General features: G+C 59.8%; 1 protein-coding gene across 3 annotated transcripts in view; it reads left to right on the top strand.

Annotated features, from left to right (window-relative positions):
* Nucleotides 1–429: 429 nt before the first annotated feature.
* The window catches only part of ESPN (espin), a 30,214-nt gene continuing 13,051 nt past the window's right edge, over nt 430–17,592 (top strand). For all 3 annotated transcript variants that reach the window (XM_032394785.1, XM_032394775.1, XM_032394766.1), the window contains exons 1-6: nt 430–723; nt 3,552–3,745; nt 13,830–14,016; nt 14,156–14,338; nt 14,488–14,619; nt 17,244–17,445. In XM_032394785.1, coding sequence (XP_032250676.1) covers nt 430–723; nt 3,552–3,745; nt 13,830–14,016; nt 14,156–14,338; nt 14,488–14,619; nt 17,244–17,445 — 1,192 coding nt within the window. The remainder of the gene's footprint in view (nt 724–3,551; nt 3,746–13,829; nt 14,017–14,155; nt 14,339–14,487; nt 14,620–17,243; nt 17,446–17,592) is intronic.

Here is a 17,592-nt window from a genome sequence, read left to right as displayed (position 1 = left end):
ATCCGCTCGCCAGCGCCTTGTCGGCTCTCAAATTCGAACCGTTTGGCCTCCCTCCGCGGTCTCTGTTACACGTGAGCTAAACCAGGAGAGAAGTCCCCGGGCGCACTTGCCGTCGTAGCCGGAGTCCGGCCCTCGGCGCGGCCACGCAGCCCGCGGGGCGGCGCGGCGGGGGCGGGGCTGAGGCGGCGCGGGGGGCGGGCCCCAGGCTTAAGCCGGGCGCCCGCGGGGGCCCCCAGGCCCAGAGCGCGGCGGAGGCGGAGCGGAGCGGGCGAGGCGGCGAGGGCCAGAGACCCGGCAGGCAGCCGCTCCGCCTCCCCGAGCCGCAGGGCCCCGACGGCCGCGCCGCGGGCTCTCCCGCTGCCCCGGGACAGGTGCATGGCGCCCGGGGGAACGCGCTGAGCGGGGGGTCGCGGCGCCGCGGGCGGCACCATGGCCCTGGAGCGGGCGCTGCAGGCGGCGCGGCAGGGCGACCTGGACGTGCTGAAGTCCCTGCACGCCGCCGGCCTGCTGAAGGCCTCGCTGCGGGACCCGCTGGACGCGCTGCCGGTGCACCACGCTGCCCGCGCCGGCAAGCTGCACTGTCTGCGCTTCCTGGTGGAGGAGGCCGCCCTGCCCGCCGCGGCCCGCGCGCGCAACGGCGCCACGCCGGCCCACGACGCCGCGGCCACTGGCCACCTCGCCTGCCTGCAGTGGCTGCTCTCGCAGGGCGGCTGCGGAGTGCAGGTGGGTCTGCGCCGCTCACTGCGCGCCCTGCGGCTTCCTCCCCCGGGGAGAGCGCTGGCCTAGAGCCCCCGTGGCTCACGGGTGGGTGAGATCGGGCACCTCCCGAATGAGCTTGCTTTTGAGCTCCTTCCAGAGGGCTTGGGGTGCGGTGGGTTCCCCAGGTCGACAGTGCCCGGGGGAAGACGCCCGGGCAAGCTGGGGCCACTGTCTAGAAGAGCACTGGGTAATGGGGAGCCGGAGGGAATTGGGCTTACCTGCGCCAGTATTTAAGCCGGGATGGGAGATGGGGGTGGGGGAGAAGCAAAGCACTGATCCACGGGAGTCCTGGAGAGTGGGCGGGGCACAGAATCAGAAGCTCAGATCTTCTGGGATCAGGTCTGGAAGAGGGGTGGGCAAAGTCCTACAGTCCACCCCAGGCCCAGACACAGGTGTCCCCAAGGCCAGGACATGGGGCAGGGGTGATGGGGGTGGTAAATGAGGCCTCCCCGGGACCTTAGCTGACCCTGGGACATCAGCACCTTCCTGCCTTCCAGCTGTGAGTTGCTTCTCCAGCCCAGCCTGAGTCTTCCTGCCCTGAGACCCGCCTGGTCTCGCTCAGTGACCCCCAGGCTGATATAAACCTGGTCCCTCCTGAGCTGGAGGTGGGGCAACTCAGGTTCTGATGTGTAGCTCTCCTGCTTGCTCCTGTGGGCAATAGAGCATCCAACAGGTACTAGGCCTGGGGACTCAGGTGTGCTCCTGATCTCCCGGAGCTGCCAGTCCCTGGGGGCAGTGGACAGCAACCCCGGGGTCAGTCTTGCCAGGCCTTGTGGTGGAGGGGAGTCAGGGAGCTAGCTCCTTGGGCGAGGTGGCGAGGAGTGAGTGACCTCTATGGGGAGTCCTGGATGATGAGAAGGAGGTGGCCAGGTGCTGATCAGAGAGTTCTAAGCACAAGGAACAAGAAGTGCAAAGCCCTGAGGCGTACACATTCTTGTCCTGTGGCAGGATTGGCAAGGAGGGGGGAGGGGAGAGAAGCCACCAGAGGCTGGGCTTAGGAATTTGGATGATACCCTAGTTGTGGGGGAAAAGCAACTGGAGGAAGGAACCAGAACTGACTTTCCACTTAGCAAGACCGCTGGGCTAACTGGATATAGGAGAGGAGGCAGGGGTGACTCTGAGCTGGCTGGTTGTACCCTAAGGATGACCAGACCCTATCCCCCCACTTCGCTCTCAGGATGGCAAGGTCCCTCTTCTGACACTTCCTGGGAGATGGCCACCCCTTATCTCCTGGCTGGCTCTGTTATCAGGACTTCCTGGCACATGGTCTGTGCCCACTCATTTGGGGGGTGGCATGCTAATGTCCAATGTCCAGGCTTGGCCGGAAGCCTCCCTAGCCACTGCAGAGGAGGTGGGGAACAGGTGGCCTTGTGCCCAGCTTATCAAGTCTCCCTCCCTCGAGCCCCAGCAAGCTCAGGGCAGAAGTGTGTCTGTGGGGAGGATGACCTCGATCCCTGGCCCTGCTCAGCCCAGAGATAAGCAGCTTTAGGGTGCGGGCCACAGCATGTGAGGCTCCTGGGGCCTACACAGCTGTTAGAGCCTTGGGGACAGGCCAGAGCCCATAGGCCTGGGTCTTCTCCTTATTGCCCCCTCCCCACCCTCACAGAGGTCTGGGCTCAGGGGGATAGACTAGGCGTTCGGCGCACAGAGGAGTCCCAGTGTTGTCCTCAGCTGCCTCACCTTCTGGCTGCCTCCTTCCTAGCCCCACAGCCACCCCCATAGCCTGACTAATGACTTACTAGTCCTGGCCCCAGGCCCCTGTCCCCTCTGTCCCCTCTTTTCCTCTCACCTGTTTTTCAAGAGCCTCTGAGATTCACCTTTCTCCAGCCGCCTTGGCCACACCTCCCCCCCCCAGTGCCTCTCTGTGGGCAGAGGGGCTTCCCTTCCCTGATCCTAGTAAACCATGCCCCCACCCACTGCTGCCCCATCCCTGTGCCCCTGCCCACCTCTCCATTATCCCACCTGCTTGGCCCTGGGAACTCGTGCTTGTTCCCACACTGGTGCCCACTCACCCAGACCTGCCAGCCTCTGAGTCCAGACTTGTGGGTTCTCTGTGCTTCTCCTCCTTGCCCAGGTAATGTAAGCAGCCCCTGCCAGCCCCCTCCTGCAACAGACACACACCTGGATGGTCATGGATGACACACTTGGTACTTTGGGGCCCAGACCATCGGCCTGCCCCCTCTGGGGTGCCTGGGAGAGGGTCTAGCCCAAGCCCCTCCCAGGGGCTGCCACTAGTCCACGCCGACCACCATTGGCTGACTGTCCAGGTCCTGCCACCAGTACCCAGAAGCTTCCTCCTCCACAGAGTGAGAACACAGCCTGTTCCCTGGGCCAGGAGCAGGGAGTCTGCTGGGGGCCCAGGCAGGGGCCGTTCCCCGCATTGATGTTGGGTTATTGGAGGTCCACCAACCTGGAGACCTCTTTTCATGTGACACCTGGGGAAGGGGAGAGGGAGAGGAAGGGCCCAAGGGTTAGACGCAGGGGGTGCCCCCACAATCCTGAGGCTAGCCTCTTACCGCCACAACAGCCCAGCGTTCCCGCCCCAGCCACCCTCGCTCACTCCTTCAGGTGTTCCCTGAGCATCTGGGTGACAGTTGCTCTGCCAGGGAGCCCAAGAATGCCATGTCCTGAAAGCCTACTATACACGAGCCTTTCCGTCATGACCTGCAGGCCTCGGGAAGCCCAGCACAGGTGGCACGGGTGTGGTTCAAAGAGGGCCAGTCAGGGGTCCAAGGACAGAACGGCCCCCGTGGCTGGGGGGATGCAAGGACTAACGGGCTCTTCTCCCACAGGACAAAGACAATTCTGGTGCCACAGTCCTGCACCTGGCTGCGCGCTTCGGCCACCCTGAGCTGGTGGACTGGCTGCTGCGTCACGGTGGTGCGGACCCCGCCGTGGCCACAGAAACAGGTGCTCTGCCTGCGCATTATGCTGCCGCCAAAGGGGACTTCCCCTCCCTGAGGCTTCTCATCGGGCACCATCCTGAGTAAGGACACCCCTCCGCGCCTGGCTTCTGGGTGGTGTGGGCCAGGGCTCTGGGGAATGCCTGAAATCTGCCCCTCCAGCCTTCCGGGAGAATTTCTGCTTCTGGGCCATCCCCTTGGCCAGAGATGGTTCCCACCCAAGCTGAAATTGTTCCCTTCCTGGAAGGCTGCCCACAGCCACTTGCCCCAGAGCTTGGCAGGCAGATGCTCTCATGCCCAGCACGCGGCTGCACCTGGGAGGCTGGGCATGCGGGCCAAGATCACCTGTTCCTCTCCAGGAAGCTTTCCAGCCTGCAGCAGGTGGCTCTCCTGAGCTCTGGCCTGTGCCAATTTGCAGGACTATCTTAAATGGGAGATAGGAGAGGGGCGCCTGGGTGGCTCAGTCGGTTAAGTGTCTGCCTTGGGCTCAGGTCATGATCCCGGAGTTCCGGGATCGAGCCCCTCATTAGGCTCCCTGCTCAGTGGAGAGCCTGCTTCTCCCTCTGCGCCTCACGCCCTCACCCCATTCGTGTTCTCTCTCGCTTGCTCTTGCTCTCTCAAATAAATAGCTAAATAAAAATCTTTAAATCAGGGGTAGGAGTGAAGATATGGGAGAATTTCCTAGACCCCTAGTCAAGAAGGAGGAGGAGCAGTGAAGGGAGAGGGCCTCCTGCCCAGACCCCCCACCCCACCTCCTGGCCCCACAGCCCGCTGACTAGACCACCCAGAGAGCAACTTGTCATTTCCTGTGACCCCTCAGCCCATTCCCTCTAGCAGGGGAGGTGGGGCCCCCAAATCTCCCAGGGTCCTCAGCCTAAGTGGCAGGTCTGAGAAAGCAGCTGAGCAGTGGGCTGGAAGCTCCCCAGGGTGGGGTGTGAGCATGGGGAAGAATGGGGCTCAATGTAGAGCAGGGAAATCCTGGGGGGTCCTGGGGGAGGGAGGGAACCAGGTCTTAGGTGCATCTGAGAGGACACAGGGGTCCTGGGGGAGTGTCTGAGGGAGTGGGACAATAGTCCCCACCTGACGAATGGGGGCTCTGACCGGTGACCTTTGTCAGTCCAAGTGGGTACCTGGGACATTAAGTGGTGACAGAAGACCGAGCCGCGGGAGGAGAGCAGCCACGAGGTAAGGGGGTCCGTCCTCACCACTGGCTCCAGGCCTGCAGGGCCCCGGCTCCCAGGGAGCAGGCAGGAGGCCAGCCTGGCCCCAGGGCCTTGTGGCAGCCTCTTGGGCCCAGGCACCCTGGGGTGATGTAGGGCAGTGTGAGAGCCCCCAGGCCGGCCTGCAGTCATCTTGCTGAGCAGGGAGTCCCCGGGTTTGGTTAGTGGGAGCCCCGCAGGTGTGCTGCACGGGCCCGAGGTTCTCCTCACAGCCATCCCCGCCAGAGGCCACTTGGTGGCACTTCGGCATGAGTTCTTCGCTCCGGACAAGCTAGGGTTTGGGTCACACTGAAGGCAGTGATTTAGAGTAGGAGGCCCCCCGAGATGCAGGCCCCCGAGCTGACACCGTGAGCACGGTCGGCGGGCTTGGTCCCAGATTCCCGACTCGGACTGTCCAGGTTGAGGCCAGGTAGCAGCCCCTGAGACAGGCCTGCAGCCCCACTGTGGTGACTCGAATGCCCCTGTCCCACCCCCTCACTTCACATAGAGGACACCGAGGTCCTGAGAGGGGAGGATGGCCTGTGCTGACCCTTCTGCTCCCATAAGCCTCCCCCATCACACGTAACGGGCCCCCCAAAGCCAGGCTAATGGCGATGCCAACTTAGCCCAAATGGTGTAAACTGAGACAGGACTCCAAGCCCACCCCTGGAAGCGCTGATGAGGAACTTGGGCAGGAGGGGAGGGGCGAAGCCCCAGGCTGCCCCTGAACCCCTCCTCACTGAAAAGCCTGGGGCCTAGGATGAGCCAGAGCCCTGCGTGAGCTGGGATCCCAGCCTTAGGAAGACTAGCTGTGCCCTGGGAACCCTGACCCCTCTCAGGCCGTGCCAGGTGCTGGCAGTGACTGGGCCCTGATGCCACCTCTGAGGCCAGGTGGCCTGGGCTGATGAGCCGTCAGCCCTTCAGAGGCCTCTATGAATCTCACAGAGGTGGGCAGAAGACTTGGGCCCATTCCCGCTGCAGCATGTGACCTGGCTGATAAGAAGGTGCTTTTGTGAGGTTGCCAGGCTGGGCTCAGGCAGGAGGGGGCGGCTGGGAACTGGGGTGGGGCCTTCTGGGAGTTGGAGGCCAATGCCCATGTAGCCTCCTGTCTTGGGGGTAGAGACTCCTGCTCTCTAAGGCTGGGAACCCCAAGGCTGCATATGGAGAGGGCAGAGGCTCAGGCTGCCCCAGGCCACAGGGCTCAATCCGGGGACCCAGGCAGCCTGCTTGTGGAGGCTGTGGCCCACGCTTTCATCTCGTGAGCCTCCCAGACCTGCTGTGAGGCGTGGTGAATTATTCATAAGGCCTCAGCTCTCCCTGGCAGTCGGTGAGGGAGGAAGGGCTCCCGGATCTACCAGTGAGAAACTCGATCCCGCCCCGGGAGGCTGTGGGCTGCAGCAATGACAAGCTGCAGAGGGGCTGGAGGGCTGGACCAAGGCGGGGGGTGGGGGGCAGGCTTGCTCGGGCCAGGCTGCACCTTGGGGTGTTAGAAAAGGCTTGAGATTGCAGGAACACCCTGCACCCACCTGCCCCTTGTCCAGTCTATCCCCACCCATGGGGCAAATCCTTCCAGAGGTGGAGGAGTGCTACAGTGACCTCTGGGGCTATGGCCCCATGGGGATCCTCCCTGCAGAAGGAGGGTCCCTAAGTGGGCGGCATGGAGGCTGACAGGAACTGGGCTGGGGCTGTTTCAGGCCCTGGGTCTCAGGGAGATGGAGTCAGTGGGGTCGGCCCCCCTGGCCAGGAGCACTCGTGGTCGGTGGAGGGGAGCCAGGTATCCAGACCTCCAGTCAGGGCAGACAGAGAAGGGGCGAGGAGCAGGTAGCCTCGGAGCTCCTTACCGCCTTGCCGGCAGGATGCCAGGGCCCACCGTGTGCTTACCTGGGGTCTGTGCAGCTGGGGGGGAGGCCTAGACCCCAGGCTCGGCCTAGACCCCTGGGCTCGAGCTTCGAGGCTGGGGAGAATGATGGAGGGGCTCCGGGCTCTTCCTTCTTCTGGGGCCCCTGTGCTCTGCCCTTCATAGCAAACTGGAAAATCAGTCTGCCCGAAGATCCGTATCAGCTGCACCTCTCTGCAAGTATCTCCTTTGCCTGAGGCCTGCCCTGCCCTGGGACAGAGATTGGAAAATGCCCTGGCCAGGAGTCAGGATAAACTCGGATGAGCTCCTGCCTGCCGAGTGCTTACTAAGTGCGTAGCACCACCCGGTCATCTGAGCCTTATAACCAGCCCAGGCAGTAGCTCTATAAGTAACCCAGGTTACAGATTGATTTATTCAACCAATCTTTATGGAGCTTCTACTCTGCGCAAGGCAATATTCTAAGGGCCAGGGATAAATCAGTGAGCCAGACAGATGTCCCTGCTGCGGGTGCTGACCGAGGGACGGACAGCACCTCACGGAGGCTGACTGAGCAGCTGAGGTCCCCCGGGCCCCCTGCGTGGCCTTGATGAAACTGTACCCCCTCTCCGGGCCTGTCTCCCACTCCTGCTCCAGTTCCTAATCTCTCAGGTCTCCCCTGACCCTGGCCCTCTTCCCGTCCAGCTCTGCCCACCTTTGAGAACGCAAATCAGACCCCTGGACTGCCCACAGGCTCCCTGCTCACTGATAGGGGAGGCCATTTCCTTCTAATGGCCTGGGGGCCCTCCTCCCTCTGGCCTGCCCCCATGCCTCACCTGCGAGGCTCCCCCATCCCCACTCCATTCCGCCTCCAGAGCCTCCTTGGGCTCCTACCACAGGCTGGTGCCCCCCAACCTCCCACTGGCTGTTCCTGCTGCCTAGAACTCTCCCCAGAGAGCCCTTCAGCTGCTCTCTCCCTTCCCTCAAGGCTTTGCTCCACCTCCCCTCCGCAGTAAGTCCTGCCCAGAGCCTCCTTCAGATTGTAACTTGCCCAGCAGCATGCACACCCCCCAGCTCCCGCTCTTCCTCACACTGCCTTATTTTCCCTAGCCTCCTTATCACCCCTGGCATTACACTCTGTGCATCCTGGGGCATTCTCCTACGATGTCTCCCCAGCTAATGAGAGCAGACCTCATCTGCCGCCCCGTGCCTGACACACTGTGTTTGTTGAATGAATGAGGAGTCTGGAAGCCCCGGGACTTGTCCAGCTCTGCGTGCATCTCACTGTGGGTGACCTCAGATGGAGCTCCCTGCTGAGCCTCCCTGGCCCATCTGGCAAATGGACCGGCCGAGGCCATGTGTGAGGAGACAGCACAGGGCCCCTGGTCTCACTGCCCATCTCACTCACCCCCACAGTTACTCACTCAACAGCTAGCAACTGGGCGGCCCACCGGTGCTTGGGAGGTAGTGAGCCCTCCCAGCTTCTTGGAGCAAACTTCCAGGGAGGCTCCCAGGGCAAACAAGGGGACAGATCAAGAGCATGTGCCGTGTTCAGAGAAGTTCTTGCTTATGTGCGTGTGTGTTGGGTTGCCAGCCGGGCCCCGGTGGAACCAAGCTCTGGGATGGCAGGGGTCTGCTCCTTTCACCGCTCTGCCCTGTCCTGTGGCAGCCTCATGACATGTGTCCCTGGAATGAACAAAATAGGTACACAAGATAACTCCAGTGACAAGTGCCATAAAGCAAAACGGGGCAGCTTGGTAGAAACCAGTGGGGTTTTCTTTAAATTGAGGGAGTCAAGGAAGGAAGGCCTCCTAGGGGAGCTCAGCTGAGACCTGGATCAAAAGCGGAGCCAGCCCTGCAAAAATCTGGCCTGGGAGCATTGCAGGTAGAAGGACCAGCAAAGGCAGACGCAGAGGTGGGATAAAGCTTGGCTTCAGTGAGGCCCAGAAAGAAGGCCTGGAAGTCTGGGAGAGTTGCAGGGAAGGGTAAGCTTCCGGAAATATTCCAGGCTTGCGGGTGAATTGGGTGTAAAGCTGACTATTCTAGAACCTTCCTCAAGTAAGGACTGCATTTCTTCCCTGAGCCAGGCCTAATTTGGGATCTTTTCAAATAAGCTAGGAGGCACGATTAGAGGACAAGAGAGGTAGAGCCACCAAAGGACCCATAACTTTTATCCAGGGCAGCCTTACCCCATGACGACAAGATCTAATCCTTGTGGGATCACCTCCGTTCTGAACTTCCTTGGAGCAGAAATTATTGCCAAAGGGGAGGGCCACTGGAAATGCTGCTCTTTGACCTGAGTCTGGTTCCGTGGGCAGGTAACCATTTGCTCTTTGTGGCAAAGGATGGAGATTTCCAGCAAGCATTCCATGTTTGTTTCATATCATCACACGGTGACTTGCTTACTATTTGAAGTTCATTCGTGTCACCTATTTCCCAGAGAGGAAGAAAGATATGATTTATGTGATTGTTGCTAGAGAGTTGCAGACCTATAAAGAGGTCAAGGGTTGAGGGTCTCCAAAGACTCCTAGGATTTGGACTTGGGCTACCCGCAAGGGAAGTTAGCATGGTGTCCTTTACCAGAATGGAGCTGGCAAGCTGAGGAGGGTTTGAGGGAGAAGGTGAGAGATCCACTCCAGGCACATAAAATTCCAGAGGCCTGGGCAGTGCACACATGGACAATGGGTAGAGGTAGGGACCGGATGTAGACTCCAGGTCCAAGCTGGAGAGAGGAAGCACATCGGGTGCAGGTGGCCTTTGACCCTGGGAAGTAGATGAGCTTACCAGCAGGGAGAGTGTGTTCAGAAAGGAGACTCTGGGGCATCTCCATGTTTGGAGGTCAGGTGGAGGCCAGGGCCCAGCAAAGAAGGCTTAAGAGGCTTGGCAGTGAGTTGGCGGCTGGTCCAGGAAGCCAAGAAGAGTGGGAAGAGGCACCTGTTAGGGAGTGGCCAAGTCAGATGAGAATGGGAAACCCCCGGCGTTGGTCATGGGGAGTGACAGCTGAGGCCCCAGGGGTGGGTGAGGGGGCTGGCGGGTCAGGATGTGGCCGCAGCACGAGGAAGCAAAGAGCAGCCTTCCCTCCAAGGATATGTGCAACCTTCCAAAGCTTCCTCTTCTGTTCTCTCTCTTTTTTTTTTAATCTTTTTACATTTTAATTTTTTATTGTTATGTTAATCCCCATACATTACATCATTAGTTTTAGATATAGTGTTCCATGATTCATTGTTTGTGCATAACACCCAGTGCTCCATGCAGAACGTGCCCTCCTCAATACCCATCACCAGGCTAACCCATCCTCCCACCCCCCTCCCCTCTAGAACCCTCAGTTTGTTTTTCAGAGTCCATCGTCTCTCATGGTTCTTCTCCCCCTCCGATTTCCCCCCCTTCATTCTTCCCCTCCTGCTACATTCTTCTTCTTTTTTTCTTTCTTAACATATATTGCATTATTTGTTTCAGAGGTGCAGATCTGAGATTCAACAGTCTTGCACAATTCACAGCGCTTACCAGAACACATACCCTCCCCAGTGTCCATCACCCAGTCACCCCATCCCTCCCACCCCACCCCCCACTCCAGCAACCCTCAGTTTGTTTCCTGAGATTAAGAATTCCTCATATCAGTGACTCTTCTGTTCTCTTATAAGAGGCAAGGAGATTCTAGACAATTATGATGCCCATTTGCCATATATGGAAACGGAGGCTCAGGAGGTTAAGAACTCACTAGGGCCCTGCCCAGTGAGCTAAGAGTCAGGGTGGTGGGTGGTGGCCAGGGCCAAGGGCAGGGGCTGGGACTGGAATGGTCACCCTTAGTGTCACTTTGGCTAGAACTTGATGGGCTGGAGCCAGTGGGATGCTGAGGCCCGAAGTACCCTCAGACCCCGCTCCTCTCCTCTCGGTGACTCTCCACAGGGATCCCAAAATATAACAAAGGCTCCAGGCTTGTGCCAGGTGACAGGCCCATGCTGAGGGCTCTCCAAGCACGTCTCATGGACGCTTACTGCCCCCACCCTGCAGGTGGCTTTGAGAACAGAGACAAGAGGCAAGACCGTGACACAGCTGGGCTGGGCTCTCGCCCCAGGTCCTTCTTATACCCAGATCCTTCTCTGCCTCTCTCTCACTGAGTGATCTGAGACTTCTGTGCATAGTCTCCTCAACTGAAAAGGGGAAAAATGCTAGCACTTATCCCGTCAGGTCCCTGAGGGGACTAGATGAGACAGCATGTGGTCTGCTCATCACAGTGCCTGAAACAGATCAATCATTCGATAAACGGTACCTACTATCACTGTTATCAATTATTATTATGACTACTATTATAAATTCATCTCTCTCTCCATCCAAATGAATTGATTTTGTTCCATGTGCTCATCCATTTTTTTTTAAGATTTTATTTATTTGACAGAGAGAGCACAAGCAGGGGGAGAGGGAGGAGCAGGCTCCCCACTGAGCAGGGAGCCCGATGTGGGGCTCGATCCCAGGACCCTGAGATCATGACCTGAGTCGAAGGCAGACGCTTAACGACTGAGCCACCCAGGCGTCCCAATCCATGGTTTTATAATCTCCCCCCAGTGAGCATTTGGGGGGGGGCCCTGCCCTTCTTGCCTCAGGCCAAAGTAGAAAGGGGTAACAAGGCCAGGACCCCATTTCCCACCCTGGCCCATCTGTCTGCCCCATGGTGCTGGCCTCCTGGGCTGGAGGTTGTGGCTCCCAGAACAGAGAGGCTGAAATACTAATAGGAATGGCGATGAGCTGGAGCATGTATGGAGCGCTTCCTCTGTCCCAGGGACTCCAGCTGGGGGGGCAGCCACTGGCCCAGCAGGAGGTTGTGGCCATGACTGCACCCTCCTGCTCAGGTCCTGCTCTGCACCAGCTTCTCAGACCTTCTCAGACCTTCCCAGGCTGGCTGGACACCCCTGGATCCCGGACATCTGCCAAGCAGTGGGTGCTAGGGGGGCAGGGCTCCTGGCAGATCTGGTACCCCAAGTTCTGTACATTGCCTCAGGCCTCCCCACAGAGATCTCAGTGGGTCCTGGGTGGTGGCCCCCTCAGCCTCTGATCCCCAGGACCCCAGCACTCACTGTGCCTTGGTTACGGGGTGAATAATTCAGGCCACTGAGTGTCGGTCATGAAATATTAAGCAGGCTGTTACTGTCACATCAGTATGTGAATGCGTGGGGGTGGGGGGCAGGATGGCACTGGGGTGTGGAAGCTGGTGGCTGCAAGCCAGAGTGTTCCTGGGAAGAGGCGTGTGGGTGAGTCTCTGTCGCCGGGTGCCATGTCAGCTCGTGAGCACCACTCCCCTGACTCAGGTCGGGAAACGGAGGGCAGCCAGGCATGGTCCCTGTTCCACCCCAAATGCGTGAAGTGCCGCGCTCGGCATCAGGCCCAGAAAAATGGCAGCTCTGTGTCTGGGGTGGGGGTGCCCGTGTCAGGAGTAAGGAGAGAGCAGGGAGGTGCCCAGGAGGGCTGCAGTTGGCCTGAGGGACGGGGGTCAGGGAAGCGGACAGGAACCAGGGTTTTAGGGACAGGGAGGAAGGTCCAAGGGGTGTGTGAGGGGAAGGGACCAAGTCATGTCGGGGGTGAGAAGAGGGTGGGTGAGTGGGCAGATAGAGGAGGACTGGGTGGCCTGGTGCCCATGTTAATGGACAGCTGGGCTGGCACTGGGATGAGGGAGGGAGGGCGTGCATGGACATTGGTGGAGAGTGTGCGACTGATGTCGCCAGTGGATGGATCGGGAGGCGGATGGATGGGAAGACGTTTAGTCAGGTGAAGAGGCACACTTCCTGGGGCATGGAGGGCTGGTGCAGCACAGTGGGACTCAGCCAGAGCCTCTCAGACCTGCTGTGGACGGCGGTGGCCAGCTCCTGTCTGGGCCTGGATTGTGGCCCCACCTAGTGTCCAATATGGTAACTGCGCCCTGGGCTGTCCACCCCATTACGAAGTCAGAAAAACCGAGGCTCAGTCAGTGGCGTGGCCAACTTCCCTGTTTTCCAGCAGCACTCCACTTTATGGGGTTGATTCCCAGCTCCCCAGGTAGGACTCCTCTTCAGCAGCTGGGGAACAGGGATGAGGGGCAGAGACAGCTGCTAGCTGGACCTCAGGAAAGCTCCAGGAGTGAAGACAGGGGATGGGCTTTCCTGTGTGTCTACTGCATGCACCAGGCCCTGCATCACAAACATACACTCGAGTGCCATTTACCAGTTGTGTGACCTTTAGCAAGTCACAGCCCCTGAGCCTCAATTGCCTGTCTGCAAAATGGGAATGACAAAAGGACCTAAGTTAGGGCATCCAATAAGAACCTGCCCATCAATATCACAGCATACCAGAAGTGCTCCGTGAATGGTGGCCACCTGTAGAGTTGTCAGATTAACAACAGGCTATCCAATTGAATTTTAATTTAGATGAACCACAAATAATGTTTTAGTATAAGTCTATCACATGCCGAAAATGATTTCTTGTTTCTCTGAAATTCAGAATTAATTGGTCATCTTGTGTTTTATCTGGCAACCCTACTACTCTGCCCTCTGGGAATTCAATTGCCCGGGGGGAGACAGAAGCCAAAATCAGTTATGTTCAATCAAGTATGACGGGCAGTCCATGGAGTGAGCCCAGGGCCATATGGGGCACAGAGGTAGGAAAGGTCTGCTCTGCGTGGGGAAATCAGGGCAGGCCTTATGGAGGAGGGATCTGGACTGAGTCTTAGGGAGGAGGAAGGAAGGGCATTCCAGATAGAGGGGGGACTCGATCAAAGGCATACAGGTAAGACAGAAGGTTCGGGACTCACAGTGATAAAGGGTTAATGTGGCTGAAAAGGTAGGAAGAGGCCAGATCTCCACATCCTTGTAGACCTTGGTGAAAAGGTGGGCTATTTACTGAGGACCAGGGACTAGCTCAGTCAGGTGTGCACTGTAGAAGGGAGACTGCTGGAGGGGGTGGCCGCGCCAAAGGGGCCCCCCTGAGGGAGGCTGGCATAGGACCAAGAGTCCAGACCGAGTCAAGTACAGCGCGACCCAGTGACTAGACCTTCTCCAACTCACTCTCCCAGCCCTCCAGAGCTCCCCAAAAGAGCGCGAGGGGCGTAAGAAGGCTTTGGAGGGAGGTGGGAGCTGAGATCCCACGGTGGGTGCTGTGTCTCTGCAGGGGAGTGAATGCCCAAACCAAGAACGGTGCCACGCCCCTGTACCTGGCGTGCCAGGAGGGCCACCTGGAGGTGACGCAGTACCTGGTGCAGGAGTGCGGCGCGGATCCGCACGCGAGCGCCCACGACGGCATGACCCCGCTGCACGCGGCGGCGCAGATGGGCCACAGCTCGGTCATCGTGTGGCTGGTGAGCTCGGGGTCAGGGCGGGGCGGGGCCCGGGAAGGGGCGGGGTCTGCCGCGAAGCGGCCTGCACGGAGGGGGGCGGAGCCTGGAGGGGCCTGGCGCCCAGCCCCCGCCCCTCTATCCCGCGCCCCCTCCCGCCCAGGTGAGCTGCACCGACGTGAGCCTGTCGGAACAGGACAAGGACGGCGCCACGGCCATGCACTTCGCGGCGAGCCGCGGCCACGCCAAAGTGCTCAGCTGGCTCCTGCTGCACGGCGGCGAGATCTCGGCCGACCTGTGGGGCGGGACCCCGCTGCACGACGCCGCGGAAAACGGGGAGCTGGAGGTGGGGGCGGGGCCGGAGCGGGGGGGCGGGGCCGGAGCGGCTGGGGCGGGGCGGGCGCCCTCTGCCGGCGCCGAGCTCTCAGCACAGCCCTGCCCCGGCAAGGGGGTCCGGGCGAGCGGCCGGGGTCCTCAGTACGTGGCCCCTCGCAGTGCTGCCAGATCCTGGTTGTGAACGGCGCGGAGCTGGACGTCCGCGACCGCGACGGGTACACGGCCGCCGACCTCTCGGACTACAACGGCCACAGCCACTGCACCCGCTACCTGCGCACCGTGGAGAACCTGGTAGGACCCTGAGCCCCTGGTTATCTCGTCCCCCACCCCATCCCCACCTCCCCCCAGGGGTAGGTGTTCTTACCCCTTTACCACGGAGGAAGCTGAGTTTCGGAGACATGAAGCCCCTGTCCGGGGTCACACAATGAGGAAGTGCCCTAGACCATTACCCTCTCTCAGCCCAGAACCACTGACCACTGAGGAGTGAGGGAGTGAAGGAAAAGGGTCAAGGGGAGGAGGACCAGCATCATCCTGGTAAGCAGGAAGGCGTGGAGAAATCACAAGACACTCAGATACCGATGGGATAGTCAACTTCAGTCACCTGCCCACAGCCCACACTAGTAGCTCGTTTAACTCTCCACCGCCGCTGAAGTAGTGGTGTTAATGTCCCCGTTTCATCCAATGTCACACAGCTACATTGTATGTTTGCTCACTTCATGGCTACTTCATAACTGGAAACTTGTGTTACCTTTCTAAATAATTTTATTATGGTTGCACAGAGGTGAAGTCACCTCCTGGGACTTGAGCTCAGGTGTGGTTGGCTCCAGGTCCAGGGCCCCGCCTTATCTGACGTAATGCCTACTTTGGGGCAGGAGGGAGGACAGAGGGTGGGTTTCACAGGTGCCTTCAGGAGGACCAGCTCCAGGGGGCAGCCTGGCCGGAAGAGGGGCTGGGAAATGAGGCCTGGAGGAGAGTGTGGGATGGCCTCCTGCCCATATTACTGTCTGCCCTGTGCGCAAGCATGGGGGGGGCACCCTGGTTCTGGGTGCTCCAGAGCACAGCAAGGGGGGTCAGAGACTGCAGCTGGACCCAAGGAAGAATTTTCCCCCCAAACGCCCAGAGAGAGTAATGGTCCAACAGATAGTGAGTACTCTGTCAGCAGGGTATACCAACAGAAGTGGGTGCTGTGAAGGGCATTTCTGAACCAGAGGTGGTTCCTTCCCACTGAGAGAGTGTGTGATTCTGTTTTGAGGGTGGGGTGGGGGTGGCACCTCCAGCCACTCTTAACAGCAGCTACAGTTGCAACAAACATGATTGCATGAATTCTGACTCCAGCAGGTACCCTGCCCACTGCTTTATAGTATAATCTCAGTCTCCACCGGAAACTAACACTAATAGTTGACATGTATGGCATTTACTGGCTACCATACCCTGGCACTCCACTAACTTTTAAAATCTTTTTTGTATGCTCACGAGGCAGGAAGTACTGTTATCCCCATTTACAGATAAACTCAGGGGTGCCGGGGTGGCTCAGTCGGTTAAGAGTCTGACTCTTGATTTCAGCTCAGGTCATGATCTCAGGGTCTTGAGACTGAGCCCCTCATCAGGCTCTGCACTGGGTGAGGAGCCTGCTTAAGATTCTCCCTCTGCCTCTGCCCCTCCCCCACACACACCCCCACATGCTCTCTCTCTTTAGGTACAGAAAGGATAAGTGACTTGACTTGCCCAAGGTCACTTGGCTAGTAAGTGGGAGAAGTGAAATTTGAAGCCAGCGTTCCAGGCTGCAGAGCCCGTACCCTAACCTCTGTTGTCCATGGGGTCAGAGCTGGGCACCCTCGGCGCCCCTGCTGTCAGCCATGAGAAGAGCATTTTTAGCTGCCCACCCCACCCAGCCCAGCCCCTAGGCTTTCCCTTGGCACACGGAAGAGGCAGCAGGGCCTGGCCGCCCTGAACTGGGTGGGGTATGGGAGCCCTTGGTCCCCTCACCCAGAGAGGCCCAGCTGCAGCAGTGACAGATCCAAACCACGCAGGATGCTGGCCCAGAAAAGGCAAACACTCCCACAGAGCCCCTAATTACAGGGCCAATGAGCATGGCTGCTGAGCTGTTACCTGGTGCTAGGCTTACCTCCCACTCCCGGGGGGCCTGTGACACTTCTCAGGCAGGGAGCGGGCCCCGGGCGGAGGAGCAGGCTTGGGCAGGAGGCAGCCTACAGAGCCAGCGAGCGGGCTTGCCGACAGCAAGGCCAGCATGGGCAACGTAAGCAGGACCCCCAGCCCAGCCCGCTCCCATGCCAGGAGGGTCAGGGGCTGTGGGCAGGGGCACAGACAGTGGTGGGGACAGCAGGCTTCCAGCCTGAGCTTGGGCTGCCCACCAGACTCAGCTGGGCCACCCCAGGCCCCACCCTTTCTCCAAGGGCCCCATCAGGAGATAGGGGCTGGGCTGGTGTTGGGATTTGCCCCAGTAGAACAAGGAGAGACAAAGGCTGCTGGCCAGTAATGGGGAATTAGTCCTTCCTGCAAGTTGTGGGCATCCCGCAAGCCTCCCCTGCCCCCAGCAGCTGTGGCACCTGAGCCCCGCCCCACAGATACACTGGAGCCCAGTCCCTCTAATGAGGAAGGAGAAGTCTTCCCCTTGGGGTCCAGACCAGGGCCCCCTCTTCTGACAATCTCTCAATCCCCCTGAGCAAGGAGTGGCTGGGGTGGGAGTTTCCCAGGAACCTGTGGCCCTGCTGCCAGGGGGCCTGGCTTCTTCCCCTGGGAAGAACCTGAGAGACATTCTCAGAACGGGGAAGGAGCCCAGAAAGGGAAGCGGCTCGGCCTAAGTCACACAGCAAGGATGCGCCTGAGCAGGACCCTGGCCCGGAGCACGCTGGTCTTCAGGTCGGGCTGTCCTCATTGCCTCCGCTCCCTGGCAGAGTGTGGAGCACCGTGTCCTGTCCCGGGACCCGTCCGCTGAGCTGGAGGCCAAGCAGCCTGACTCTGGCATGTCTTCGCCCAATACCACCACGTCGGTGCAGCCGCTGAACTTGGACCTCAGCTCGCCCACCAGCACCCTCTCCAACTATGATTCCTGCTCGTCCAGCCAGTCGAGCGTCAAGGACCAGCGCCCCCCTCGCCGTGAGTGGGCCGGGCTGGGAAGGGGGCGGGGGGGGGGCATGGGACCGGCCACTGGGCCCTGGCGGCCAGCCTCGGGCCCGCTCTGCCCACAGAGGATGCTGGAGGCTGCCCGGGTCACCAGGAGGGGCTGCTGCTCGTGGTGACGGG

The sequence above is a fragment of the Phoca vitulina genome, unplaced genomic scaffold (assembly GCF_004348235.1).
Source record: "Phoca vitulina isolate PV1807 unplaced genomic scaffold, GSC_HSeal_1.0 scaffold2, whole genome shotgun sequence".
Taxonomy (NCBI): domain Eukaryota; kingdom Metazoa; phylum Chordata; class Mammalia; order Carnivora; family Phocidae; genus Phoca; species Phoca vitulina.
This window is presented reverse-complemented; position numbering and strand designations above follow the sequence as displayed.